Genomic DNA, 26,785 nt, shown 5'->3' with positions numbered 1-26,785 from the left:
TTAGGAAGTACAGATGTGTTCCCAGGCATTAGGCAGCGCAGGAGACATCCTTCTGCCCCAGCCGCAGGGCAGGTGGGGACGGGACCTGGGGAGCGTCGTGTGTGGGTTGAGGGCAGGAACCGGGGGAAGCCCAACACTGTCCCACCAGAGTTAACACTCCAGACAGAATTAGTAAAAAGACAAAGACAGACACGCAGACGGCTTTTGCTGAGACCTGGAGGGGGGCCTGTTCCCTCTGGGAGGGCTGCAGAGACCTGATTGAAACCCCGAGTCCCTACAGGCTGGAGAGAAATGGGAGGCAGGGCCCCGGGGACACCTGCCCTAAGGAGGGGAGCCAAGAAGCACCTGGGGTGGAGCCTGGCGCCCTCACTGACCTCACAGCTCCAGCTAGGAAGCAGAGACCACCCAGGAAAAGCCCGGCTGCAGGCCACTGGGGCCCAGGTCAGAGAGGGCAGGAGAGGGAGGCAGCTGGGCGGCCGGAAACCTGCTCACGGACCTTTCTCACTGAGGACCATGGGAAGGTGAGCTGCCATGTCCACGAGGGAGCTCCCTCGTGAGGGCCCTGCCAGGGTCATGGGCGCTCAGCCCCTCCCTGCTGCGCCCCAGCTTTCGGGGGGCGGTGGTCGCTGGGGCCTCTCTGGCGGATGCAGGGTTGGGCGGTTGGCAGTGACCTGAGCTTCCCCAGGCCTGGGAGGGCCTCGGCGGGAGGTGAGTGCTGGGTGTCCTCTGGCGGAGAGGCCGGGCAGGGTGGGGGCGGGGCCCTGGTGGGTACCTACCTGGTTCTCAGCCTGCCTGCACAGTGTATGTTTTAAAGCCTCAGAATCTAGGGTGGAATTAAGCACATCTTTAACTTCAAATGCTTCCTCAGCTGCTCTGCGGAGGTCCAGCCCCTTCCCAAAAGTCGGCATCGGCTCCAAAGCTAACAGCCCGCCTTCGTGGTCGTCAGTACACCTGCACCAATGACCGGGGAGAGGGGCCTGCTGTTAGCCGCCTGGCCTCGGCCGCCCCTCTGACACTGCCGCATCTCCACCAGCCACATGCACAGGGAGACAGACACACGGACACACAGACGCCTGGATGGGAAGCCACACGGATGCAGGAGAGCGCACGGACAGAGGGCAGGGGCAGGTGGGGGTGAGTGCGTGCGCGGGCAGCAGGCAGGGCGCTCGGGTCTTTCGGGTGGAGGCTTGAGAAGGGGCCTCGATTCTCTGAGACCCCAGGCAGCTCAGGCCCGGGGTCCCCTCTCCCAGGACTCAGGGGCAGCATCCAGACTAGGGAGGAAAGGCCACCTCTGAAGGGCCTCTCCAGGGGGATCCGGGATGCTGGCAGTGTTGCCCATGTTGGTGGCGAGCACTGAGGACGTGCGGAAGTGGCTCTGGCCGCCGCAGAATGGTGGGTGCTCGGCCCCTGTGCCCACAGCCTGCTGGGTGCTGCGCACACTGTCCTAGGTTGACAGGCAGCTGTGTTGCAGGACTGGGGCTCCATGTTAGCTCAGTGTGGGGAAATGCCTTCCCTCTGCACTCTGCTTCCAGCCTCCAGGGCCCCTGGGGTGGGTGGGGGCTGAGGGCCCCTGATCCTCTTGCCCCGGCCCAGCCTTGCCCTGGCCTGTGTGCGGAGGCCCACAGGTGGCTGTGCTGGGGCAGCGGCTGAGCCTAGGATGGGCTCACAAGTGGCTGAAGCAGGGAGGTCCCACCCGTGATGGACGTCCATGTTCCCCTGTCCTGGAGCACACGGCTGCCCCCACCTTCGGGTGTGGTCGAAGCCCACGGCCAGGGAGGCGGGTGGCTCCTCGTCCTCTTCATCCTCGTAGGTGGCCTGGGGCTCAGGTGCGGGGGACACGGTGTCGTCCTGCGACTTCCCAGCCAGGCTGTCCTCATCGTCCTCCTCCAGCTCGTCCTCCTCCTCCTCCTCCACGTCCTCCTGCCTCTCACTGGCTAAGCCTGGACACTGGGCACTGCCGTCCACATCCTGGATCTCTGGCCTGAAATGACACAGGAGGAGATGGGCCGAGTTCAGGGGTCTCCCTCCTTGCCATGGACGCCCCAAAGGCTGGTGACTCAGCTCTGCCCCCACTGCCTCCCCCCAAGACCCTGAGCCCCCTTCCTGAGGGAGCTCCCACGGGTCCCTGGGCCCGGCTACTGACTCTGCAGAGTGATACTCACAGAGGGCTCGGGGCTGTCCCAGGAGAGGAGGACCAGCACTCCAGGTGGTGGGAGGGGGGCAAGGCCCAGCAGTAGGGGCTGCTATGCCCGGGAGGACACCAGGACCAGGGTGGGGTACGGGAGGAGGCAGTGAACAGCCCTGTGGGGAGCTGGCCCTGCACTGGCCAAGCATGTGTGTTACATCTCCGTGTATGCACATGACTGTATATGCACACATGTACATATGCACACACCATGTGTGTACTCATATGTGTGCATATGCATGTGTGTAGATTTGTGCAGACGTGTTTATGTGTGCACATGTTATATACACGTGTGTGCATGTGTGCACATGCATGCCTGTATTTGTGCACCTGCACCCAACTGCACATGTACACGCATGTATACACTGCATGAGGGGCACCCTCAGGGCAGGCTAGGGGGAAGGGTTTGAGGCTGACAACTTGAGGAGGTGGGCACCCACCTGAGAGCTGGGGGCCCCGGAGGGATATCTGGGATCTGGAGAGGGAGGGCCCAAAGCCTGCTGTCAGCAGTCTGCATGCGCCAGGACTGCGGGGGGCTCTCCTGCTGCCCAGAGCCCTCCTCACTTCCCTCAGGGTCACTGCAGCCCAGCACGACCCCTCCACCCTGGTTCCTCAGTACTAAAAAAAAAACCTAAAGTGTGCGTGGGCATGGCTGAGAGTTCTCATTTCTTTTAGAAAGAGCCATTAGAGTTTGGCTCATCTTCAAGTTCAGGACCAAGAGCTGTGTCCTGGGTGGGCTGGGCCCCAGGAGAGCCGCGGGTCCCTGGGCAGGTGCTGGGTACGCTGGTAGAGGGGCCCAAGCGAAGGGAGGACACGGTTCCTCGACTGCCCATGCCCAGGGCACCAGGGCCACTCCTTGTCCTCACTCCTTGAGGGGGCACTGCCCCCCACCCTGGGAGGTGCCCACGGTCTGGGGGAGAGGCAGGGGTCCTGCTCTTGGCATCAAAGCAAGAAAGTGACAGTGTCTCCGAGTGATCAGCCTCCGCGTCTGGGACTCGCGTGCGTGCACAAAACTGGGCTTGGGAGGCCCTCACTTCCTGGCTCTCCACGGACGCCGTCTCCATCTCTCGTCTTTCTGCCTTCCAGGATGGATGGAACCTCAGCAGGTTTCAGGCCTTGAGGACGTTTCCTTGGTCCTGGTCACCGGTGTTGGGGCCGGGAGTGTCCTGTACACACGCCCATCTCCTCAGCCCTGGGGCCTCTGGGATCCGGGCCCTGCTTCTCACCCTGGCTGCTGGTGAGGTGCCCTTGGGTGAGGTTCCGTCTTTGGGGCCTGTGCCCCCTCGATGACCCGAGGACCTGCCCCTCACTGTCCACGCTCAGGATGGGATGAGATGGCGGAGGAGTGAGAGTCCGGGCTCCTCGCGTGTACCATGAGAGCTCACCTCGTGGCCCACGTGGGTCTGCGTGGACTATCTGCCAGCTGGGCAGGGGCTCTCTAGTGTTGCAGAGGGGAGTGTCTGGCACGGACTCAGAACGGCCCAGCGACGGATTCAGCTCACAGGGAGGACAGGCCGTTTCCCAGAGCTGCCCGAACTGCGCCCCACAGATCGGGAGCCTGAAGCGGCGGCCACGGAGTCTTCACAGCTCTGAGGCCACAAGTCCCAGATCCAGGCGAGGGTAGGGCGGGCTCCTTCTGAGGCTCTGCGGGAGAATCTGTCCCTGGCCTGTCTCCAGCTCCCGAGGCCACTGGCCCTCCGCAGCCCTTGGCTGGGAGACGCATCGCCCTGACCTCCGCCCTGTCTTCCCGCGGCCTTCTCCTCCGCCTGCATTTTTCTCCAGTTCCCCGTTTCTTCAAGGCTGTTGGTGCCGCTGGATTTGGCCCCTCTACCCAGTGTGGCTTCGGTTTAAACCCCTCCTTAACCACCTTATCTCTGACGAGAGTCCTGTTCTGAGGCACTGGGGGCAGGACTTCCACGCGGGAATGTTGGGGGCCAGAATTTAACTCAGGGGTTCATGGGGCTGCAGGGCCAGGGGGCCGGTAGGCCTGTATTCTCACTGGCGGGGCCCCGTTCTGCAGGAGGCCCAGGGAACGGGGGCCGGGGCTGTGGGTTCTGCAGGAAGCCGGGGGAACATGCTGGCCACCCCAGGGACTGGCTGCCTCCGTCCATCCTGCCCTGTTTTCACTTTCAACAGTGACGTGGGGGCTCTCAGGATGAGGCCAGCTGGACCTGCGGACCTTGCCTCAGCAGGACTTCTGAGGACCTAGGTGAGGCCGGCTCTGCCTGTATGTTCTGAGCTGTGGAGAGCCTCCCTTGTTCCCACCCCCAGGGCTGTGAGGAGCTGGCACTGTGGGCCTTGGCAAAGGCGAGGGGGTGCCCGGCCATGCCTCTTCATCCTGGAGACAGCTGTCTGTCCTGGTGGGCCTCCTGCAGTGCGGCCAGGCTGCCAGCCTAGCTCGGGGCACGGGGGCCTGGCTGTCCTCCAGGTCCCGGGCCCACCCCGGCAAGGATGCCATGGAGGGATCCTCACTTGTTCCTTGCCTGGCCTTGCACTGGGAGCTGCAGTTTAGGAATCATCTTTCACAGCAGGACGAGCCTGGGGACAGGGCTGTGGGGCGTAGGTAAGGCCTGGCCCAGGGCACTCATTGGTGTGACATGCAGCTGCAGGAACATGAACGGGTCCCACGCAGCTGTCTCGGTGTGGCCCCAACTCAGGTCCCTTCAGGTCACTGTTCCTGGAGCTTTGCAGGGGATGCCGGGACAGCCTGGGGGCTGCCAAGCAGCTGGGGTTGCACTGGGGTGGAGTGAGGCTTGGGGGACCATGGCCCAGAGCCAGCTTCTTTGCCTGCCCCCTCCTCTGAGCCCACAAGGGCTTTGGTGGATGAAGACACTGAGGGGCCTGTGGGTGAGCTCGCCTTCCTAGGAGGGCACGGATTTGGGTGTGGCTGTGCCAGAGCCAGTGCCCAACAGCCTCCTGTGTTCGTTGCTTGGACCCATCTTTCCCAGGTACCCCCACTCTCCTAGAAGCAATGTCAGGAAGACACAGCCTGCCCTGGAGGAGTGGGTGGGCTCCCAGGGGGCCCTCCTTCATCTGCGGAAGTGGTGGGGCATGAGAGGGGCCCTGTGGGTACGGAGCCTGAGACCACTGTGGCCAGTGCGGTAACAGTGGGGCTCCAGCTGCAGGTTCTGGGCCTCAGCAAGGCACCCATTTCTGCGGACCTCGTTTTCCCCTCTGTAGAATCGGGATCAGGCCTCTTGGAGTTTGGAACAGCTTCAGTTCTCTGCCAGCTGGCCTGGCGTTAGCTTTGACACAGGAAGCAGCTCTGCTGGGGTGTCTAAAGGCTCCTCCAGAGTAAGTGAGGCCCATGGAGCCCCGCTGTCCCAGGTTGCAGAGAACACGCTCCAACATTCCTGAATCTGAATGCTGCCACTGTTCTTCTGCTCTGTCTACATGCGCACCTGTGCACCTGTGTACACGGGCAGCCACATGTGTGCACACGACTGAACACGCACGACGTACACATGCACACAGTACATGTATGTACTTGCATGTGTGCACATGCATGTGTGTAGATCTATGCACAGTCATATTTGCATTCACATATTATGTATGCTGTGTGTGCATGTGTTCATGTGCATGCCTGTATTTGTGCACCCGCACATGTATACACGCATGCACCTGTGTGCATCTGTGCATGTGTATATGTACATGTACACGGATGCATACATATGTGTGGCTGTAGGTGCATGCATGTGTACACATATGTATGTATGTACATGAGTATATTTAAAGGTGCAGGGTTTTGGTTTGGAAACCTTTAGTGCCTCAGATTAAATCAAAATGTCCTTGAGTTTCAGAGGTACAGCTGAACTTGTGGGCGCTTGGTCGCCTGGCTGGCATTTTGCACACACATGTTAACAGTGAGGTCAGCAGCTAGGGGTGCATATGCTCCTACTCTCCGGGGGAGGGACTGAGGCGAACGGCACAGCTTCCCCAGCTTCCCAGGGCCCAGGCTCACCCTCTGCTCTGAGGCCGCCACCGTGCCTAACCGGATGAGCCGGGGTGGTGCTGGGCGAGGTGCGCGCCCTCTGAGTGTGGCCACGCAGGGCTGCTGGCTGGGCCCAGACCTTCCCCAGCCTGAGCTAGTTTTCTTACCGCTTCTCTGTTCGTGTTGATGCTTGGTTCATCTCACTGTTGGCAATGAAGTTTCTGATTTCCGAGAAATAAGAGTCTTCTTTCTCGTCTAAAAGTGCGTGGTTGTCCGACTCTGAGGTGGGAGAGGAGGCACTGGTCCCCCGATGGTTCGTGAGGATCCCGGGGTGCTGGCTCACTGCGGAGGGGCGGGAGCGTCAGGGGTGGCCTCTCACTGAACCCCCCCATCCCTGGAGCAAACCAGTTGTGAGCAGTGTGCACCTGGGTGCCCCTAGGGAGGCAGGTTTCTCAGGGACCCGAAGAGTGCCAGGTTCTCTTTCATGACCATGGTTTGAGGGGTGCCTACTGGCTTCCTGAGGTGTAGGCTGTGGCCCTCCACCCTGCCTGGAGCCCCCACCCTGCTCTTCCCCTCCCCCTCTGTGGGGCCTGCCACGTGGGTGCTCTGGGCCCCTCCCTGCCACGGGCCCACCCTCCCCCTCTGTGAGGCCTGCCACGTGGGTGCTCTGGGCCCCTCCCCGCCGCGGGCCCACCTGGGTGCTCTGGGCCCCTCCCCGCCGCAGGCCCACCTGGGGCATTCTCGTGCTCGTGCTTCTTGAGGTGCCGGTCCAGGTTGGTCTGCTGCCCGAAGCAGCGATTGCACAGGTGGCACTTGAAGGGCTTCTCCTTGTTGTGGATGTTGCGGACGTGCCGCTGGAGGTTGGAGGAGATGCTGAAGGAGCGGTCGCAGTACTTACACCTGCAAGGCACACGCGTCCCTCAGCGCAGGCCGGGCCACAGAGCGTGGTGGGAAGGGAGCACACGCCTCTGCCGTGTGCCCCGTCCGCCTCTGCCCTGCGCCCCGTCCGCCACATTGGCCCGCCATATCCCGGAGGCCGCTGGTTCTGGAGCTGGAGAGCCAAAGGCGTCCTGGGGAAGCTGTCCCTAGAAACAGCCCCAGCTTCGAGAAGCAGGGGTTCACCCTCCTACTGTTATGTGAGTGGCAGATCCTGCCGGAGTGTGCCCCGTGTCCCCTGGGCTTGTGGTGCCCCTGACCCTCCAGCGTTCCCTGCCCTCTGCTGTCTGGGTCTCCCTGGCCCCCAGGCCTGTGGGCAGAGGGTGACGTGCTCCTGGTGGCCTCCAGAGGGCGGCCTTGCTCCATGGAAAGAAATGGGCAGGGCCCGTTTCCCAGGAGGAGGGGCCGAGACCCGCTCCCTGAGACCCTCCTCCTCCACCCTCGAGGTGGCTGGGGACCCCGGGCAGGCCTCAGCTCAACTGGGGCCTCAGTTTGCCAATCCATCAATGGAGGGCTGGGGGCTGCCTCCCCTGCTAAGGACACAAAGACCACACTGACCCCTTCAGGCACTGCCAGCCCCTGGGCTGGGTTCATCTTTATTCCCCCTGGGGTGGGCAGGGCTGCTGCCAGCCAGCACCGTGCACGTGGGAGAGCTGGGAGGAGACTCCCCTTCCCCCTGATGCCTCCTCGGCCTCCAGCAGAGCGTGACCCTAACACCCCCAGCTTATCCGACAAGGCCCCTGCCTTCTGGAAGCCGTCACGATGAGCGACAGAAGAGGGCTGCACGTGGCGGCCCCTCAGTGGGGGGCCCTTGCACTGGGAGTGACCATCACAGCCCCCACACGTGTGACCTGCAGGCAGGGAGAGGGAGGTGGTTCGCCCTCATTTCAGAGAGCGGAGCTGAGAGCTGGGGCTGAGCAACACGTGCACTGAATGGCAGGAAAATCACGCCTGAAGCGAAGAGGGGGAGCCGGGGGCGGGCTGCGGAGGAACCCCACGGGCTCCGCAGAAGCGTGTGCACTGCCTCCGTGAAGACGCGGGTTCTCCCTGGGGGGCCGGGGCTGGCTGACTGAGAGGCACCCAGCTGGGCGAGGGTGGAGGGAACCCTGACTGCAGGCTCTCCAGTTGCACATGTGTGCTTGGGGTGCACGTGTGCCATGCCGGCATGTACACCCTTGTGTGTGCTCGTGGTCATCAGAACTCCCGCAGAATGCTTGTCTGATCCCAGAGGCACACACACACTTTCACATTCCAAGGGTAGCCTAGGAATCTGAGAGCCTGTGACTCCTCCCACTCATCCCGTTCCCCAAGCTGCCTGGTAAAACCTAGGGGTCCCCTAGAGAGCGGGAGGCAGTCCCGGTAGAAAGGCCCTCCCTCCCAGTCCTGGCCACAAAGTTTCCACATCCCACCCACTTTGTCCCGAGAACCTCCACGGTGCTGCTGCAAGGCTTCATTCACTCAGTTCTGAACCTTCTTCCCTTTGCCAGAGGCCAGGCTCACTCTGACACCCTCCAGGTAGGCAGGCAAAGAACCATTTGCAATGGGAGTCCCTGAGCTCCCCCTACGCGACCCTCAGCCTCCTCTGCTCCTGAACCCCGGGGCCTGGCCCGTGGGCTTCTCCAGGAGCCCCTGCTCCTCCCCGGGTCAGCTGAGCTGCCTCTGGGCACCCAGGTCCCAGCCTGTCCGCCTGCAGCCCAGCGACGGGCAGTGCCCTGGCTGTCCACAAAACCTGCCCTGGGCGACGCTGCGGTTTTGTTTCACTCGGCTGGTGAAATCACAGAGGAGAAATGCCGAGGATGGAGCCCTTTCAGCTGCTGGGGTGGAGCTGCCCGAGTGCCCCTACCCAACCAGTCCCACACAATCACCCGGAAAGGAGAGATTTTACACCCCCAAAAGCATCATCTCATGTCCCCATCCTGATACAGCCTAAGGCTGGAACGGTGGTGCCCGGCCCGGGACTGTCCTGCTTTTGAGTCTGACTGCTGAGAAAGGACTCCCTGGACCCTGCATCTCCAGCCCAGGTGCAAGGCACCTGCCGGTCTGAGCTTTCAGCCTCTGCCCAGCCAGAGGCTTCCCACCCAGTGGGGCCATGTGCCTCTCTGGCACGTGGGCGCAGCCAGTCTGCCTGCCTGCCTGCTTGTCTGTCTGTCTGCTTGTCTGTCTGTCCATCTGCCTGTCTGCCTGCCTGTCTGTCCATCTGCCTGTATGTCTGCTTGTCTGTATGCCTGCCTGTCTGTCCATCTGCCTGTCTGTCTGCCCGCATGTCTGTCTGCCTGCCTGCCTGTCCATCTGTCTGTCTGCCTGCCTGTCTGTCCATCTGCCTGTCTGTCTGCCCGCATGTCTGTCTGCCTGCCTGCCTGTCCATCTGTCTGTCTGCCTGCCTGTCTGTCTATCTGCCTGTCTGTCTGCCTGTCTGTCCATCTGCCTGTCTGTCTGCCTGCCTGTCTGTCCATCTGCCTGTCTGTCTGCCTGTCTGTCTGTCCATCTGCCTGTCTGCCTGCGTGTCTGTCCATCTGTCTGTCTGTCTGCCTGCCTGTCTGCATGTGTGCTCACACAGTTCCTGGTTCCTTTGGAAATGCAGGGACCCATGCAGAAACTCCACCTAATGGCTCCTGCGTAAACCCTAGCAATGGGGATCTGGGGTAAGAAATGGGATTGGAAAAGAAGCTTGTTCATGAACCTGGAGAGCAGGTCCCTTGTGTGAAGCTCTGGGGCTGGGGAGGGCCACGGAGGGGGCTGTGCATTGAATTTGGTTGCAGAGAGCCCTGAATGTGGCCCTCTCCTACTTCTAATCTAAATAAATGGCCCAGACAGAGAAGTCCATTTGAAATTTAGAGGAGCTGTGAGCCTAGGGCTGCGAGGGAGCAGAGTTCTCTGAGCAGCTGGGGTCTGCGTTGTAAATAAGCTGACAGGCGGCTGGTGAAATTGATGGCCTCACTGTGTAAAATAACAAGCCCATGAGCTCCAAAAGGAAGGAGAGCCTGCAGGGCAGCCGGGCCCTGTGTGCTGAGGGGCCTTGAGAGGACCTTGCTGTGACCATGCCTGCTGTGCTCCCAGGGAAGCCAGCGGGGGGGGAGACAACAGAGCATGGGCAGGTCGGGGGGAGGTGGCCAGGGCCCCCGAGCCCAGAGCCCTGGGCGGCCGCTCCTTCCTGGGATCCAGTGGGGCCTCCTGCAGCCACCACAGGGGTCACCGCTTTTGGTGGCTGTAATAAAAGTGAGGGAGGAGGAAGAAGGAAGAGATTTTGAAACCCAGCCATAAAAATAAAACGAAAAAAGAATGGGCAGGCATGGGCCGCCTGCAGCCCCTGATGGAGACACAAGCTTGCCTCCCCTGCGTGCTCCACCTTCACACGGACGGACGGCAGGACGGAGGCTGTGGGGAGGAAGAAGCCCACAGCAGACCAGGAAGCTAGCGGCTCTGAGGTGGGAATCTCGGGCCCAGGAGCCCCGGGCAGCCTGAGCAGGCTCGCGTCCAGGGAGTGACTCCAGGTTCCACCACGCAGTGTCCCAGAGAGACCCCGCGCCGGCTGACCGGGGAGCAGGGCCCCTATTCCCAGCTCAGTCTTTATACTTCTCCAGCCCCAATCCCACAAAGCCTACATGCTTTTTATTTTTAAGAAATAAGAGTGACATTAACTGCGTCTCATCTTCCGTCTTCACTCAAGCATCTGTAGGCCAGCAGAAGCCAGCGGCCAAGCGACCTCCAGGAAACGGATTTGGTGCACCAAAGGGTCTGCTTCCCCTCCCTCGGGCTGTGAAACACATTCTGAATGACTGCAGATCGCTGGAGGCAGGGACTTCAACGGAAGAGCCTTCCAGTGTCATCTGGTTTGATTACCCGACCACTCCAGGCAACCCGTGAGAAGACCGCTTCCCCTTGCTTGCGCGCGGGCTGCGTCAGCCTGACCACTCCGGGCACACACATACGCACATGCGGCGGGCACACGTGTGGGTGCTGGCACCGGGGAGGGGCTCACACTGGGGCAGGCCTGGGGGGCTCCAGCTCCTCTTGGCGGGCTTCCGGGGATGGCCGGCACTTTCCCTCCGCTAACTTAAAATCCTCCTGATTATCAAAGCGAGTCCAGAAACCACCAGTGTCAGAACGAAAACGCACGCTCCAAAGCCCTCGGCACAGGCCTGCCTTGAGCCAGATAAAGTCAGGATTTGCAACACAAACTTGCAAAGCAATTATTGTTACCAAAGTCGAAACTCGCAGATTGGAGAGAGCAAAAGAAATCAATGATAATTAAATTCTTCTATAAACACCACCCCGACCCTCTGGGGGCTCTTAGCACACAACGCTGTCCAGAAGTCGGCTCTCATTACAGAAAAAACACACAGCTCGCTTTCTGGGAGGGACCAGACCAAATAAATCTTTGTGTTGCTAGCCTTTGTTAAGTTGTAAGTCGCTATTTTTCGAAGGGTGGGCAAGGAGCTGGGTGGGGGGGTCTGTGAGCTGGGGAGGGCTGCAGGCACTGAACAGACAACCCATAGGTGGCATGAGCTGCCATTGACCCTGCGGGTGGGGACATGGCCCTGTGGCAGCGGGGGAGGCTTGGTCTGTCTCAGAGTGGGGCTCGGTGAGCACGGCATGTGCAGGTGCCCAGCTGGCCTCCTTCCCCAGGGACGGAGACACAAACTGAGCCCCCAGTGCCTGCACTAGCATGTGGTCCCTTCCTGGTGACCTCTAGCTCTGTGTGGTCAGAGTTGAGAAATCTTACGTGTGTGAAACACTCTTTGTCCGCAATGGCCTCTGTGAACAGACACAGCCTGCCTGTGTCACTAAGCCAGCATTTTACCATTCGCCTCCCGGTTACCACTGTCTGGGGTTCTCACTTAACATGCTCACTCCCAGGCCCCGACCCCAGTGAGTCACAGGGCATCTCTGAGCCTCGGACACCTCGTCTTTAAAATGGAATGACAGGCTTCTTTGGGAGGCTGTTGTGAGCCCCAAATTCAATGCCTCCCCCATCCTGATGAGCTGGGTGACTGCTTCTCTGCAGGTGCAGCTGGCTGCTCAGGTGAGAGGAGCATGGTGGGATCCTGGAAACAGACACACTGCTTCCCATCCAGGGCTGTCCCAGGGACCCCAGCGGAATCCCTCAGTGGGCTCCAAGCTGGGGGAGGGGACCCACATTTGTACAGAGACCCGCCCTGCCTTTGGCCCATTCCCTGGCCCCCCAGGAGTGGGGCTGTGGGGGAAGCTACAGCCGTTGTGAGAAGAACAGAGTTGGGCTGGGTGTGGGGAAGCTGAGGTTTTCTCCCACGTGGACCCTCCAGGCCTTAGCTCTGGTCAGCCCTGCTCTGATGAGGATCCCCTGCCCCAGTGGACACCCCAGGTTGGGTGGAGAGCTGCTCCCTCGAATCTTCGAGAGCCAGGCAGGTGCCTTCCAGCAGGTTCCTGGGCACCTCCTGCCTCATCCTCACAACATCCTGATGAGGTCGAGACAGGAGAGACAGAGTGACCAGAACTGAGCACCGAGCCCCGCCCACTGCATGTTCACTCCAGCAGGGAGCCGGGGAAGGGCACATTTACTCCTAGGAGTGGGTCAGCCGTGCGCACACGGAGGCTGGCGGCCCTGCTCCCCACACCCGGCCCAGGCAGCTCCTACCTGTACGGCTGCTCCCCGGTGTGCGTCCTCAGGTGTCTGGTGAGATTGGCTGATCTGGGGAAGATCTTCCCACAGTACCTGGGGTGGAGGGAGGTGGGGAGGGCGAGGGAGCGTTAGGGCAGGCTCACATGGCCATTTCCTAGAAACGGTTTCACGCTAATGCTGGAGGTCTCACACCTGATGGCCATGTGACAGGTGGCCCCCACCCCAGCATCCTGGTTTCAGTCCCTTCTGCTGCCCTGAAGCCTAGCCCCAGTTACAGAGCAGCCTGCTGTCGGCCACCGGAGCAGGACCAGCCCCTGTCCCCTGAAGCATCTTGGCCCCTCGGTCCAGCGGCAGACAGGGAGGGCTCCGGCTGACTGGGACAGGCCTGCACAGCACAAGGCGGCCGGGAAGGTATCATCCCGACGTTGGAGAAATCAGCTCAGCCTCTTGCACTGAGGTTTCCCATCCCCCCAAGCACCAGCACCCCTCAGCCTCGGCCTTCCCGTGTCAGGCTGGGCCAAGGTTGCATTTTCTTGAGCTCACATGAGCACAGCATGGTGGGAGGCAGGGGAGGCCACCATGTCACTTATTTGCGAAGCATGACCTCAAGCAGGTGACTGACTGATTACAGGCGCTGTGCTTCCCTGTGGCTGGGACCCTGAGTTTTCCTGGGAGCACAGGTTCATGGCCACATGTGCCACACTCAGGCCCCCCAGGGGCTGTCCCAGCTGCACCCCGGGACCCCTCACCTGCATGTGTATCGCTCCTTGCCCTTCCTGAGGATGGGGTCGGAGAGCGTTGGGGGTGGGGACCGGAAGTTGAAGGGGTGGTGGGGGAGGGGCTGCAGGGAGCTGCCGGAGTCGGCCTTCATGGCTGCAAAGCTCTCCAGCTTCTCTGTCATGGTCTCTATGGCTGACATCTGTGGGCATAAGAGCGAGAGGTTATGGACTCAGCTGTGCTCTCACCTGTCCTGAGTGGCTGCACTGCTGGGGGTTCTGTAGGACAGCACATCCTGGGGTGCTCAGGTGGGCAGTGGAAGCAGTGTCTCCTAGAGGCTCCTTGGACCCTGGGTTGGATCCTTTCACCTTTCTGCAGCCAGCCCTGCTCTTGTCCTTCCCTGGATCCCCCGTTTACAGTTTAGGGTCTCGCTTGCAGGAGCAGCCTCCCTGCCTGGTCTGGGTGTGACCGGAGTGACACAGACAGCTGATGCTTCTGATGACCTAACCCCTTATTTGACCCAGGCCAGCAAAACGCCCAGCTGACTTGACCCCTGGCCATGACTTCTGGTTGGCTAGTTTGGGTTAAATGCAGAATTACATCTAGTTTAACATTAAAAATTGTATTTTTTTAGCCTTGAAAAATTAAAATAACAACCTGAATCTCAGCTTAAAGTATAGCTCATGGGCCTGCAGAGCCACCGCCACCAAGTGGCAGCATGCCATAATTGCAGGCAAAGTACCAAAGAGGAATTCAACAGCCGGTTTAAGACTTAATCCCACAAAGGAAATATTCAAAATAATAACGCCACATGTCACACGACACAGGATGATTTGATATAGGCACTAGGAGCTGCCTCTCTGCTCCCTGGAGATGCCCAGGGCTGGCTCGATTAGGAAGGTAGAAGCATGGGATTAATCATTTCCACCCAGTGGGCAAAGCTCTGATCAGAATTCCAGACTGTGCTGGCCCCACTGAGACCTCCTGCCCTAGTGACAGGAGAGGGGAGGGGCCAGGCTGATGGAGCTGCTGAGTGTCAGCCCCACCTCTCCCACTCCCTTTGCCTTTGAAGACCCAGAGCAGCACCCAGTGGGGAAGGAAACGGCCACCCTGTGATACCTGCTATGTGCCAGGCCCTGTGGGGGGCTGGGTGGGGGCTGAAAAGGAAGAGCCTTCCTCATCCCCTGAGGGGTAGCAAAAGGCAGCAGAAGGAACAAACACCACACACCCACTGCTGAACGGGGGGACCAGCATCCCCAGGGCCCAAGGCCTGACCCACAGGGCCCTCCAGACACCTTTCCTAAACAGGTATATGTGTCACCTGCCTCCCCTGTGGTGAGGGAGGGGAAGCGCTGGGCAGGAGCTTCTGGAGATGGAAGGGAGAGTTTGTGGTCTCCATGTACGGGGGTTACTGGGAGAAACTGGTCAGGGTGTGGGTCCTTGGCACCCAGCGGCCACGGAATGGGTGTGGGGATGAGAGGCAGGGCAGATGGGGACCCGCCTCATCCAGGGCCCTCGTTTGGGGCTCGCTGCCTCAGAGTGATGCTCAGAGCCAGCTTCACAGAGGTAACCTGCCTTGTTACAGCAAGATGCTGGCCCTGGCTGCCCACTGGCAAACAAAACTATCCCGCCACATGGCTGGGGTCTCTCAGCATCCGAGAGCCTGGCAACCGGCACTCAGCTTTTCAGAGACTCGCTTGCCTGGGATTGCCCAGCTGCTACTGGCAGGAAGTAGAGGGCTTTCTGCAAATGCTACCCAGAGACCGCAGGCCCCTGGGGTGGGGACATTTTGCTATTTGGGGAACAACTGACTGATTACAATAAAAACACCCAGAAAGTAATTAATGAGTAGAAACTCGTGTTCATCTGCAAGAGGCGGAGGCCTCCCCTCCGGCTCCTTCCAGCCCCACCCAGGCTGCGGGGGTCAGGACTGTTCTCGTCCTGGTGAGAACCAGTGATGGGCAGATGGAAGCTGTCTTGCTCCCTGAGCCATCAGCTGGGCCTCCGCAACCTGGAGCAGCCTGGACAGCAGGGGCTGCGGCCTTCGCACGGCCATGGCTCTGGGCTTCACCGAGGCCGTTAGGAATTGGTGCCTTCCGCCCGAGTGATGGCCCAACCTTAGACCATTTGGTGACTTATCAGTCGTCTCTCCCTTCCCGCCCCCATCTCCTGGTTCTGGACCGCAGGGACAGGCAGCGCGGGTGGCCGGCCCGTGGGGGTAGCGGGCAGGAGGGACAATGGCAGCCACCCCCCACCGGGCTCCCTTCCTCGGGCCTGGGTGGGCCTGGGTGGGCCTCTCCCGCCCAGCTCGGCCTGATCAGATATTCCAAGCCTCGCTCCCCGGGCAAACACAAACACAGGATGCGCCTGGCTGGCCTGTGGCTCTTTCCAGCCCATCCCGAGGAAAATCGGGGGAAGTTATTAACCAAACTCCATGGCCCCGTGGAAACAATGGGAGGCGCTAAGTTTAGCTGTGAACTCAGGCTGGGTGCAGGTTTCACAAACCGGCGGGGGCCCGTCCATGGCGGGAACGCCGAGAGAGAACAATGCCCCGGCCTGGTCTGCAGTCTCAGGCAGGGCCAGGCCCACCGTGCCACCCCAGGACCCTCCCCAGGTGCAGCCCCCAGTGCTGCGGAAGGAGCCAGGCTCCCAGCAATGAGACCAAGTCAGTAGGGGCAGGAGATCGGGAGCTCTGCCTTGGTCGTGCTGCCTGCCCACTACTTTGCTCCCAGGATGTGGCCTCAGGGGCTGGCAGGAGCCTGGCAGGGTCTGCACCCACCTAACCAGACTTTGGGGCTCTCTGGGTCTCTTTCCTGACCCCCTGACCACCGCCCCCCTGGGGCCTGGCTCTGTGCCCCCCTCTGCACGCTCAGGCCCTTCCTCTCCTCCCTTTGAACATACTCAGGTCTTGGGCACCCGAGAGAGCGCTCCCACGCTGTGCCCTGCGCTGCCGCCCGAAGCTGCTCCCCTCATTCACAATCCCTGCACTTGCTTCTTCAGGCTCTGCCCACGGTGCCACTGAAGCTCCTTCTCCTTCCTGGAGCCCAGAGCCAGGGGTCAGAGAGGTCCCTGGGGCTGCCCTGTGAGGACCGCTCTCCGTCCTCAACCTCTCCAGCCGACAGTGCCCTGAGGGGCCACAGGGAGAGAATCCTCCCCTGCTTTTGAGGGCCTCTGTGCATGCGGCAGCCTGGACGGGAACTCCCACTCCAGCCTGGCCACTGAGCCTGGGCCACCGGGCGGTGGGGCCACTGGTGTGCGGGTCGTCACCGGGTGCCCTGGCCTGCGCTGGGGTCGTACCTGGGGGTGGAAGAGCAGCGGGGATGGCCGCAGGTACTTCTCCTTCAGGGCTCCCACGGGGTCTGTGACCTTCCGCTTTTCTACCCTGCTGGACAACAGCACAGAGGGTTACGTACCACACCGACCGAGCTGCCCGCCCCGCCGAGCTGCCCGCCCCGCCTGTCCGTATGCCTGGCCAGTCACAAGGCCACAGTGTGGACTGCGCTGGGGCTGCCCCAACTCCCACCAGACTCCTCTGTGGGCCTTGGGGATGTGGGGGCCCAGCCTACCGGCCCCCTAAACAGACCCTCCCTTCACCGCCTGCCCCTGAACATGCTCCCTTGGTGGTTCCCGTTCACCTCCCATCACCTCCACGTTCCCCCCAAGTGCCTTCGAAGACCCTCGGCTGCCAGCAGCCACGCAGGTCATGAGGGCGAACACAGGAGCCTGGAGTCTGCTGAGGGTCCCGTGCACCTGGCCTCCTGCCAACTGGCTGGTGAGCCCTGCCTGAGTGGGGGCCGCTCTCATGGGGGTCCCTGGACCTGCTCACAGCAGAGCTTGAGGCCCCTCCCCTGACCTGGCCCTTGGCACGGGGCGTGCTGCCTGTGTGTGCTGATGAACGTGAGTGGCTGACAGGTATCTGTCCTGGGGAGGTCACCAGGGGCCCCGGCAGCACCTGGACAGGGCCCTAACCCTCCGGGGCTGCTGGAGATTATAGTTCCAGAACCTTCCCCAGATGCCAGTGACAAGCCTGCTCCCTGCATCACAGTGCGAACCTCTGGTGGTAAACAGAGGCGGCGGGCAGGGCCATCGCGGACCCTCCTTTGGCTTGGCGGTTCCCGAAGGAGGCCAGCTCTTCTCCGTCTGCCTGGGTCCCACAGTGAGGGCTGGACTTGGGAGCCTCTTTGCTGTCACTGAGACCGTTTTGGTAAACCTACTGCCCCCTCCAAGACACAGCCCCCCCAGCATCTCTAGGACTGGCCGCTTTTGCTTTATTCGGTCGGGAGTTCCTCAGGGTGGCCTTCCCATCTCCTTGCATGGCGAAGCGGGCAGCACAGAGACACGTGTGGGTGGGGGCAGGACCCTCCCCAAGCCTGAGCCTGCTCTCCCAACCCACCTGTATTCTAGGGAGGGGCGAACCTGTCCAGAAATCAGGGAGTGGCATTAAGCTCACCTTTCCCCAAGAGGGGCATCAAAGACACTGTGCACTGGTGCTGAGAAAACCCTCCAATGCCTGCTCCCTATGCCCCTCCTCCTCCCCTCCAAGGACCACTGGCTCCTTCTCTGATTCCCCCTGGGACCCCAGAAAGACACCCCTCTCCCCTCTCCCCTCTCCCCACTCCCCTGCTGCTCTGGCTCCAGAGTCAGGAACACTCAGGACAGGCAGGCAGCACTCAGCCCAGGCCCCTCTGACTTCTGCAGGTGGAGGCTCGGGGGAGCTGGACCAGTGAGACAGCTGGAGAGAGGGGTGCGGGGGAGGGCCAAGGAGGGGTTGGAGTTGGGGTGGGAGGGGTTACTAGGGGTAGGAAGGCCTTAAGGCCAGCAGTGGGACATCTGAGTGGTCATCAGTGCAAGAAAACCGCATGTGTCCGGGAGCACCTGTCCTGGCCTACCAAACATGGCCCGGGCCGGGCACTTGGCTTAGGAGCAGCCAAGCCAGGCATCCCTCCTGAGGGGTGCAGATCCCCCCAAAAATGGGGGCATCTTCCTGAAGTCAGCAAAGGCCGGGGGACAACATTGAAAGAGACACCACCATGCCCTGAGTCCGCCCTGCACTGCCCACCCCAGAGAGAATGGGTGAGGCCGGGGCGCAGAATACCTGTAGATGGGGTCCATGAAGAAGGGCGAGGGCTTGGCATAGTGGAGCGGGGGCTGCTGGGGCATCCGCGCCGGGCACACCTGGGGCAGCCCCTCACCGGCGCCCAGCTTGCGCTCCCCGTAGACGTGGTTCTTCCGCGGCTCCCGCCCGCCGCCGTTCTGGCTGGCGCGGGCCCGGCTGCCGATGCTCAGGTCCAGCGGCTGCTCCTCGCTGGACGAGGGTGCCGAAGGGCCCTTGGGCACGGGCAGGATAGGCTTCACGTCCTTGGGCTTGGTGGTGAGATCGAAGGGACACTCGGCGCTGGGGACGCCCGCCTTCAGGACGTCCCGGGGAGACTTGGGCTCCGTCTTGACGAGCAGGTTGTGGGCAAGGGCTCGGTCCGTGAAGGGGTAGAGGGATTGGGGAAAGTTGGGCAGGAACTGGAAGGGGAAGGCCGAGTGGTAGGGCAGCGAGCCCAGCTTCTTCTCCTGCATCCCCATGAAGCCCGGGCCGAAGTACTTCTCGGCGATGGACGCGATGGCCTTGATGGAGTCCCCGGCGGCACCCGTGGCGGTCAGCAGCTGCTCGTCAGGCGGCGGGAAGAATGAGTGCTGGGAGTAGAAGACGGGTACCTCGGCCACGCTGTTGGGGGCCCCCGCGGGCGCCAGGCCGCCCCCAAACTCGGGCTTGCCCTCGGCCGACTTGCCCCTGCCCTTCCCCTTGTCGGGGTCGCTGTCCACGTCGCTGTCCAGGTCCGAGCCTGTCCCTGTGGTGGTGTCCAGGTCGGTCCCTGTGGTGGTGTTGACGTCCTCAAAGTCGCTGCCGTCCGACACGTCGCTGCTCCTGGCCTTCAGCTTCTCCACACGGGAGTCCTCCAGGCGGCTCTCGAACTTCTCCTCGGGGCCCAGGGCTGCCGGGGTGCCCTGGCTGCTGTTGCTGACGGCGGAGACCAGGGGCAGGGCCGGGTTCCCCAGGGGGCTGGGCAGCTTGGCGTCCTGGGTGTGGTTCAGGGGGCTCTTGAGCAGTGGCGTGGGAGGTAGCAGAGGCGGCCGAGGGTACAAGGACGGAGGAAAGATGCCCGGGAAGCCGGGGGTGAGCGTGGGGAACGCGGGAGGCGCTGTGGAGAAGGGCAGGCTCCCCGGGTGCGGCCTGGAGGGGAAGTACTCGCTGAAGCCCAGGCTGGCGTGGTTGAGGTTGGGGGAGGGTTTCGCCTTGTCCATCATGGGGCTGGGGGTCAAGGGCAGGCCCGGGGCGAAGATGCCGCCTGGCGTGTAATGGTTCTTGCCCTCGCAGAAGCGCCGGTGCTTGTTGAGGGAGGAGGTAGTGCTGAACATCTGCCCACAGTCCTTGCACTTGATCTGCGTGCGGCAGTCGGCGTGCATCCGCTTGTGCCGGCACAGGTTGGAGAACTGCGTGTAGGACTTGTGGCAGACCTCACCTGAAACAGCAGCAGAGGCCAAACACACCGCGTGAAATGACCAGGAAGCCCGCCACGGGAGGGGCAGGCCCGGGCGGGAAGCCGCTGTCCGGGTGCGCGCCCACGGGTACTGTGCATGCGTGTGTGTCTGCATACACTCACATATGAGGCAGTTGCATGTGTGTGTGGGGGGCAGGCATGTGGGTATTCTGCGAGTGTGCATGTCTGAGTGTGCGCACTTGTGCACACATGAGCATGTGGAAACATACGTGAGGGTGCATGCGCCCACCCCAAGGCTAGCCTCCCATGACCAGCACAGATCCCAGGGCTGGTTGGTCCAGACCCTGCTGTCCTCCACCCTCTCTGCTGGAGAATGGGCTCGCCACTGCTGTCCCCACCCTCCTCCCCGACGGTGTTGCTAGTTTGGGAGCCAAGATTTTCAGAAGCCCCTGACGAAGGCGAGCCTGCTCCCCAGGGCGGGCCACGGGCAAAGCGAAGGCATGTGATGGTGTCTGCCACTCCATCAGTGGATTCGGGGCAAGCTGGCTCAGGGCACGCCCTGCCTTCCTCTTCACTTCTGCTGCTTTTCCAGCAGGGGTGGGAGCAGGGCACTGAGCACACAGCCTGAGTCTCCTGCTATCTAGAAGTTCACAGTGTTACCAGCGGTCTCCCGCCTCCTCTCTCTGCCCCAGGTCCTGCCACCTGCACCTCAGAAGAAGGCAGCCTCTGGGGTGACATAGATAGTTCTTGAGGTTCTCAGGAGGCCCCAACTCAGGGAGTCCAGACTTTGGGGCTCCTGGCAGTACAGGGCCACCCTTTGGAGACGGCTAGAGGTTGACAGGCACAGGAGGTCACCCCAGGCAGGGACCTACTCAGAGGGACTTTTCTCTGCCTGAGAAAGTGAACGTCCTACTCCTGAGAACCTCCTGGACTGGGATGGCAGAGCCAGTGCCTAGCTCTGGCCAGCGAGTGCCAGCATCTTCTCTCAACAGGAGAGGGCAGTGCTGGCCCAGCCAGACTCTGGACCCAGAGGCCTGGGGGCCCCAGCCATTTTCCTAAAGGCCTGTGAACGGTGTCAGTGAATTGCCAGCTTGTCTTTCGCCTCTTGTTTTTCTAAGGAGAAAGGGAGGAACACACACACATATGCACACACACACAACCACCACACACACGTACATGCACATGCCCCCCACACCACCACCACACACGTACACACACATGCACACACACAACCACCACACAATGTACACACATATGCACGCACACACACCCACCACACACACGTATACACACATGCACTCACATGTACACACATGCACAACACCCACCACATACACACACACACGCACACACACACACACACGCCCCGGCGAGCGTCTTTCTCTATAGGACAATTTGCTTCCTCCACACAGCCCTGTGGAAACAATGCTTCCAGCACGCTTCCTGCTCACCCTCGGCCGCCTGATCTCAGGCGATGCCAGCTGGGAGCTTTCTCTGAGATCACCGTGTTCTCTGATCACAACATCTATTTCTACTACCCGCTCTAGCTTCCTGCCCATCCAGCCTGGCGGGGCGTTTTCAAGGCTGAGGGGAGAAACTTTGTCTTGTTCCATCACATCTGCCCTCGCTGATGGAGAGGTGACCCTCCACAGGGTGGACCTATAAATACCCCTGGTCGCCTGCCTGGCCCTGAGGGAGGGGCTCAGGCCCTGCTGGCCACACAAGCACACCCTGGCTCTGGCCCGGCCTTTGGCAGGTCCTGGTGGTACCTGGTCAGTGGCTGCTGCCATCTGGACTTGGAGACTGGCTTTGAGCAGCCTCTGGCCCAGGGCAGCTCCGAGGAGGGGCCTCCCGGGTAAGCGGCTGTGCTTGGGCTCAGGGACCATGGGTTCCCACCCATCTGCTCACTGATGGGGGGCTCTGCAGAAGGGCTGGGGAAGAAGAGAGGCCTCGAGAGACAGAGGTCCCTGCAGGGGAAGGTCCTGGACCCTGGGGATGGCCTCAGCTGGTTTGGAGCTGGCAGAGGGAGGCAGCTGCCTGAAGAGGCGGAGGACGGCCTGGGCAGCCAGCCCCTGCAGAGGGAGCCTCCCGGGGCCCTGCCAAGATGGGAGGGGTCCAGGCCAGGGCTCGCCCGGTCAGCAGTTTCTTCTCCTGGCAGGGTATCTGTGTGAATGCACACTCACACTTGCTCATACAGAACTCATACACACTGATACACGCACCAACTCAGTGCCCACACTCACACACTCACGTACGCACGTGCACAATTAGCGCAAAGGCCCTTTGTGAAAAGTGCCCATGTGAGCCTGTCCGCCCCATGCCCAGATACATGTCCCCTCTCTCCTGTCCTCCTCTCCTCTCTCCCTACGCCCCCTTTCTCTTACACACACAGGCACATGCACACACACACACTCATATGCACACACACGTGCGTACAGACCCCAGTGCACAGGTGAGCTCCTTGGTGGGAAAGACATCACCAAGAGTGACAACCCCTCCATCTGGCCAGCGAGGTGGGGACCCGGGCTTCCTCCATCTGCCTGTGCCCAGCCGGCAGGTGGACGCGGAGCCTGCCCGTGAGCACCGGCACCGCTGTGACCTCTCCTGCAAGCACTGACTGTTCTCAGAAAGGGCCACGCTGTTTGGACTCCCTTGCTTGTTCGCAAATTCTCCTCTCCAAGCCTGAAGACCCCCTTTGCGTGTGCACCAAAGGATGCCGTGTCACAGCCTGGGAGAGGCCGGGGCTGCGTCGCCTGTGTCTGACATAATTTCTAAGTGAATGAGACCTTCATACATCCAATCTGGCCACGTCCCGCGTTTTCCTTTTAGCTTCATCTCCTTAGCCAAAAGCCAAGCCACAAAGGTGATCCTGGAGTGTGGACAAGGGGTCCAAGGGCTGCTGAGGCTGAACAGGGCTAGCCGGACTTCCCTGTCCCGTCTCCACCACGCGAGGAGGGGAGCGTTTGCAGCATGGTGGGAGCTGAGGGCTGGAATGCCCGGGGTGCTGCAGCTCCTGGACATTTGTCATTAATACGATGCAACGGACTTTAGAAAGCTTGTCTGCACGCCCAGAGACGCAGGGATGTTTCAACCTTCTGAGCTTGCTACAGAGCTCCAGGCTGTCATCTGAGGCGCTCACTGGTGCTGATCTCACAGTGGGAGTCACTGCATCTGGGGGTGGTCATGTCCCTCCCCAAGCTCCCGCCCAGCTTGCCCGTACTGTTTTCTCCCAGAGGGAAGGGGTGCTATGCGGTGGGGCGCTGGAGCCGGGCACACACCGGGCATGCTCCTCCTGGGAGGTCGGCGGTGGCGTGATCTTGGCTCACCGTAGCCTCGACCTCCTGGGCTCAAGACATCCGCCCCCCCCTTAGCCCCCTGAGAGCTGGGACCGCAGGCACACGCTACCATGCTTGGCTAATTAAAAAACATTTTTTTTTTTTTGGTAGAAACAGGGTCTTGCTACGTTGCTCAGGCTGGTCTCGAACTCCTGGCCTCAAGTGATCTTCCCATCTGGGCAGCCCAAAGTGCTGGGATTACGGGCGTGAGCTACCGCCTGGCCCTTTCTTCTCATCCCCTCACTCATTTCTCAAACACAGCCGCGCCTCGGGGCCTCTATGCTCACAGCTCCCTCCTGAGCCCCCCCACAGGTGCCCAGGGCTCCCTCTCCCTGCGTCTCTGCTAGAACGCCTCTTGGTGAACAGGCAGGCGCAGCTCCCATGCCAGGCTGCCAGCCCGGCCCCCTGTGAGGCTGTGGCCCGCAGAGCCGCACCCGGAGCCGTGCCTGCCACCTTGCTGTCTCCTCCGTTAGTGTGCAAGTCTCCTAAAGACAGCGGCTCTTTGATTCAGGGCTGGCCCTGCACTGGAACAGCACTGGGCACACACTGGGCCACTAGAGACACTGCCCTGACAATACCCATGGGTGTCTGTGGGGACTGTCACATGCACATCCTTCTGGAGCTCGGCAAGGGCAGGGAGTGAGTTTGGGGGACAGGAGTGGCCACAGGGAGGGAGGGGCCGGCTCCTTCTGCAGGGCCCTGGTCCCTCGCATCACACACTGGCCCCCTCCAGCCCCTGTGAGCTGAAGCAAGGGGCGCTGTCGAGGACGGCAGGACAGGGAGCAGGGGGAGTGAGGGGCGAACACCAAGGGTGCCTGCCGGGGCCGGCTGCACATGGCAGAAATGTCAGAACCTGCCAGGAGTGCTCTCTAAACAAACAGGTCCCTTGGATGTGGGGAGACCTTGGGGGATGGCACACTTTGGCCTGACCCCACGGCAATCTGTGCACCCAGAGGGCGGGCAGCCAGGCTGGGCGACCACTTACATATGAAAGGTTTCACCGTGCTGTGGATGTGTTTGTGCTGCTTCAGGCCGGAGGACGTGGCAAAGGTCTTCCCACAGTCAGGGCAGGCGTGGGCCCGGGCGCCCACGTGCTGGGAGCGAATGTGCCGCTGAAGGTTGCTGGGGTCCGTGAACACCTGGAGAGAGGGACGCTGTGGGCTCGTGCCCCACGTGGACACCCGCCTGGGCGTGGTTCTGGCTGCTGCGCCAACAGCCACCAGGGCAGGGCCCTGCCTGTCTTTCTCGTCACGTTTCCCTCTGCCCTGAGCAGGCCGGGAGAGGTCTCTGCTGTAGCAGCGACCCCCTGGATGGCCTCAGGTGGGCCACGGAGCCTCCTTGGCCGGCTTTCCTCCAGAGCAATTTCTGAACTGTGGCCATGAGACTGCATGAGACAGGGCTACAGCAAGCGTCTTCAGTGGTGGCACTGTGGCCTTGAGGGGCTGGGGGTGGAAGCTCACCCCTGCCAGCCTCTTCCTTCCACACTGGCAGGAAGGCAGGAGCTGAGCCCTGGAGGAGCCTGGGTTCTGGTCTTGCCTTGATCTTTCTGAGCTGGGGGTCAGTCTTCCCTGAGACTTCCTTTCCTTCCTAGTACCATGCAAGGCCCGTGTGACCCCGGGGCCTCCAACCCGCTCCGCCGTGCTCCATGTGCAGGTGGGCCGGGGTGTAGGGAGCATGGGGGCTCCTGCTGCGCTGGGGCTGGGACGGGCCTGCCCCAGTGTTACCTTCACGCAGTTTTCACATTCGAAGCGTTTGCCGCTGTCATGGGACATCTGGTGGCGGATGAGGTTGGACTTCCAGTTGAAGGCCTTGGGGCACTGGTCACATTTGTATTCTCGCTCCTCCGTGTGGACGACCATGTGCTGCTCCAGGCTGCACAGAGGACCGGGTCACTGCGGGGCCTGGCTGCTGCCCCTTGCCCCGGATGGGGACCCCAGCCCCACAGAGCCTGTTCCCAGCGCCCCCTCGGGGCCCCTGCCATACTGCCGGCAGATCAGGGCTGTGCTGGCATCTCCCTGTCCACCTTCTCTCTGTGGTGGCCTGGGGTGAGGGGCAGAGGCGGCCTTCCCCTTAGCAGATGAGGAAGCTGGTGCCTGGAGAATGCCATCCCTCACCCAAGACCACCCCCAGGGCAGCCGGAGGCAGGGCGGGACCCCAGCCCACACTCCCTGGCTGCCTCTCAAGATGGTCCTGGCCTTGAGGGTAAGCTTGGGCCTGAGAAAAAGACGGTTCAACATTGGCATGAACCCAGGAGTGGGGCAAGTCCCTGAAACCCAAGGACGCCCCTCAGTGCTGGGCACACGCCGGGGAGGCAGGCCAGGAGTCACATGGGGGTCTCCAGGTAACACGAAGCCTGCAGAGCACAACCGCTCGGAGGGGCCCTCCACTTGGATGAAGGAGCCGCTCTAATTTCCGGCTCTCGGGGGACCCCCGGCTTCCCCAGTCCCAGGGAGGACCGTTAATCTTCATGAGCAAAGCAGTGATATATCACGGCTCGTTAATTACGGGGCCGGCCATCCATTCCGATCAGAACCGCCTGGTTCCCGAGCATCAGGAGACTGTATCTTTTCCCCTGTTGTTAATTGTGATTTATGTGTTTATGTAAAGAAAACAGGGACCCTCTTGAGCGGCGTTTACTGGGAAGGGTCGCAGTCGGGATTTGCCCAAATGCTTATTTTCTCAGTCATCTGTTCCGGGTGGAGGGTTTGCCGTCCCCGGGGGGCGGCGCGGGGGTGGGCTGTAATCCCCAGCAATCACACAGCCGGGTAGCGGCCTGATGGGCTTTGCTCTGACTTTGCGAGGCTGTCCTGGAGGAAATCCTCAGAGGCAGGAGGAGGGGCCCGTGCTGGAAGGGCCTCCATAGCTCCTGCAGCGCTAGAGTGAATGTCCCAGTTTCACTCCCCACAGAGACCAGGAATCTTGCCTTTCCCAGGGGGTCACACAGGTCCCCAAGGCCACCTAGGCTCCAGATCCTGGCTGCTGCCTGGCCTCGGGGCAGGGGAGGGCCAGCCTGGGCCTGCTCGTCTCTAAGGCCCCTCCTGGGACAGGCCGCTGCCACCGTGGGGAGCAGGGCTGGTGGCCTGGGGATAGGGTGCCCCTGCCTACTCTTGGCCACCGTCTGGGAAGGAGCTGCCTGTGTGTCCGGAGGGCGGGGCCAGCATGAATCCCCTGGTGTCGGTGTCCATGCTGCCACCTCCATCCCAGCCTGGGACCTCGCTGCAGAAGCACCCTGGGCTGAGTGGCTCTAGGTCTCAGGCTCTGGCCTGGGTTTCTTCTCCTTTCTAGTTTCTCCCTGAAGGGTAGCCCAGGCGGTGCAGGGCCCCGAGCCCAGGAGACAGTTTTCTGGGGGTCCCAACATTTGAGGTCAGAGCCAGGGGACACCTGCGGCTCCAGCCACGTGCTCCTGCACCTGCTCTGCCCGCAGCGCCAGTGTGCCAGCCATGGGGGCCCGGGCACATGTCCCCAGGGTATGTCACACTAGGGGCCCTTTGTCTCCACCTGTCAGGGAAGGTGAGGCAGGGGAAGGACAGGGAGGGAGACTGAGGGGAGGAGGCTGAGGGGAGGGAGACTGAGGGGAGGGAGACTGAGGGG

The 26,785-nt window shown here is 61.6% G+C and overlaps 1 protein-coding gene across 3 annotated transcripts in view; it reads right to left on the bottom strand.

Moving 5' to 3' along the window:
* The window catches only part of PRDM16 (PR/SET domain 16), a 354,638-nt gene that overhangs the window by 5,488 nt on the left and 322,365 nt on the right, over nucleotides 1–26,785 (bottom strand). Inside the window, exons 7-16 of one of the 3 annotated variants that reach the window (XM_037743522.1) lie at nucleotides 24,919–25,066; nucleotides 24,180–24,333; nucleotides 18,464–19,880; nucleotides 16,666–16,753; nucleotides 13,401–13,570; nucleotides 12,667–12,744; nucleotides 6,847–7,016; nucleotides 6,284–6,458; nucleotides 1,745–1,981; nucleotides 777–951 (exon numbers count right to left, since the gene is read on the bottom strand). In XM_037743522.1, the coding sequence (XP_037599450.1) occupies nucleotides 777–951; nucleotides 1,745–1,981; nucleotides 6,284–6,458; nucleotides 6,847–7,016; nucleotides 12,667–12,744; nucleotides 13,401–13,570; nucleotides 16,666–16,753; nucleotides 18,464–19,880; nucleotides 24,180–24,333; nucleotides 24,919–25,066 (2,812 nt within the window). The remainder of the gene's footprint in view (nucleotides 1–776; nucleotides 952–1,744; nucleotides 1,982–6,283; nucleotides 6,459–6,846; nucleotides 7,017–12,666; nucleotides 12,745–13,400; nucleotides 13,571–16,665; nucleotides 16,754–18,463; nucleotides 19,881–24,179; nucleotides 24,334–24,918; nucleotides 25,067–26,785) is intronic. The other 2 variants (XM_037743524.1, XM_037743525.1) reach the window with 2 other exon arrangements.

This window comes from Cebus imitator, unplaced genomic scaffold, assembly GCF_001604975.1.
Source record: "Cebus imitator isolate Cc_AM_T3 unplaced genomic scaffold, Cebus_imitator-1.0 Scaffold145, whole genome shotgun sequence".
NCBI classification, from domain to species: Eukaryota; Metazoa; Chordata; class Mammalia; order Primates; family Cebidae; genus Cebus; species Cebus imitator.
This window is presented reverse-complemented; position numbering and strand designations above follow the sequence as displayed.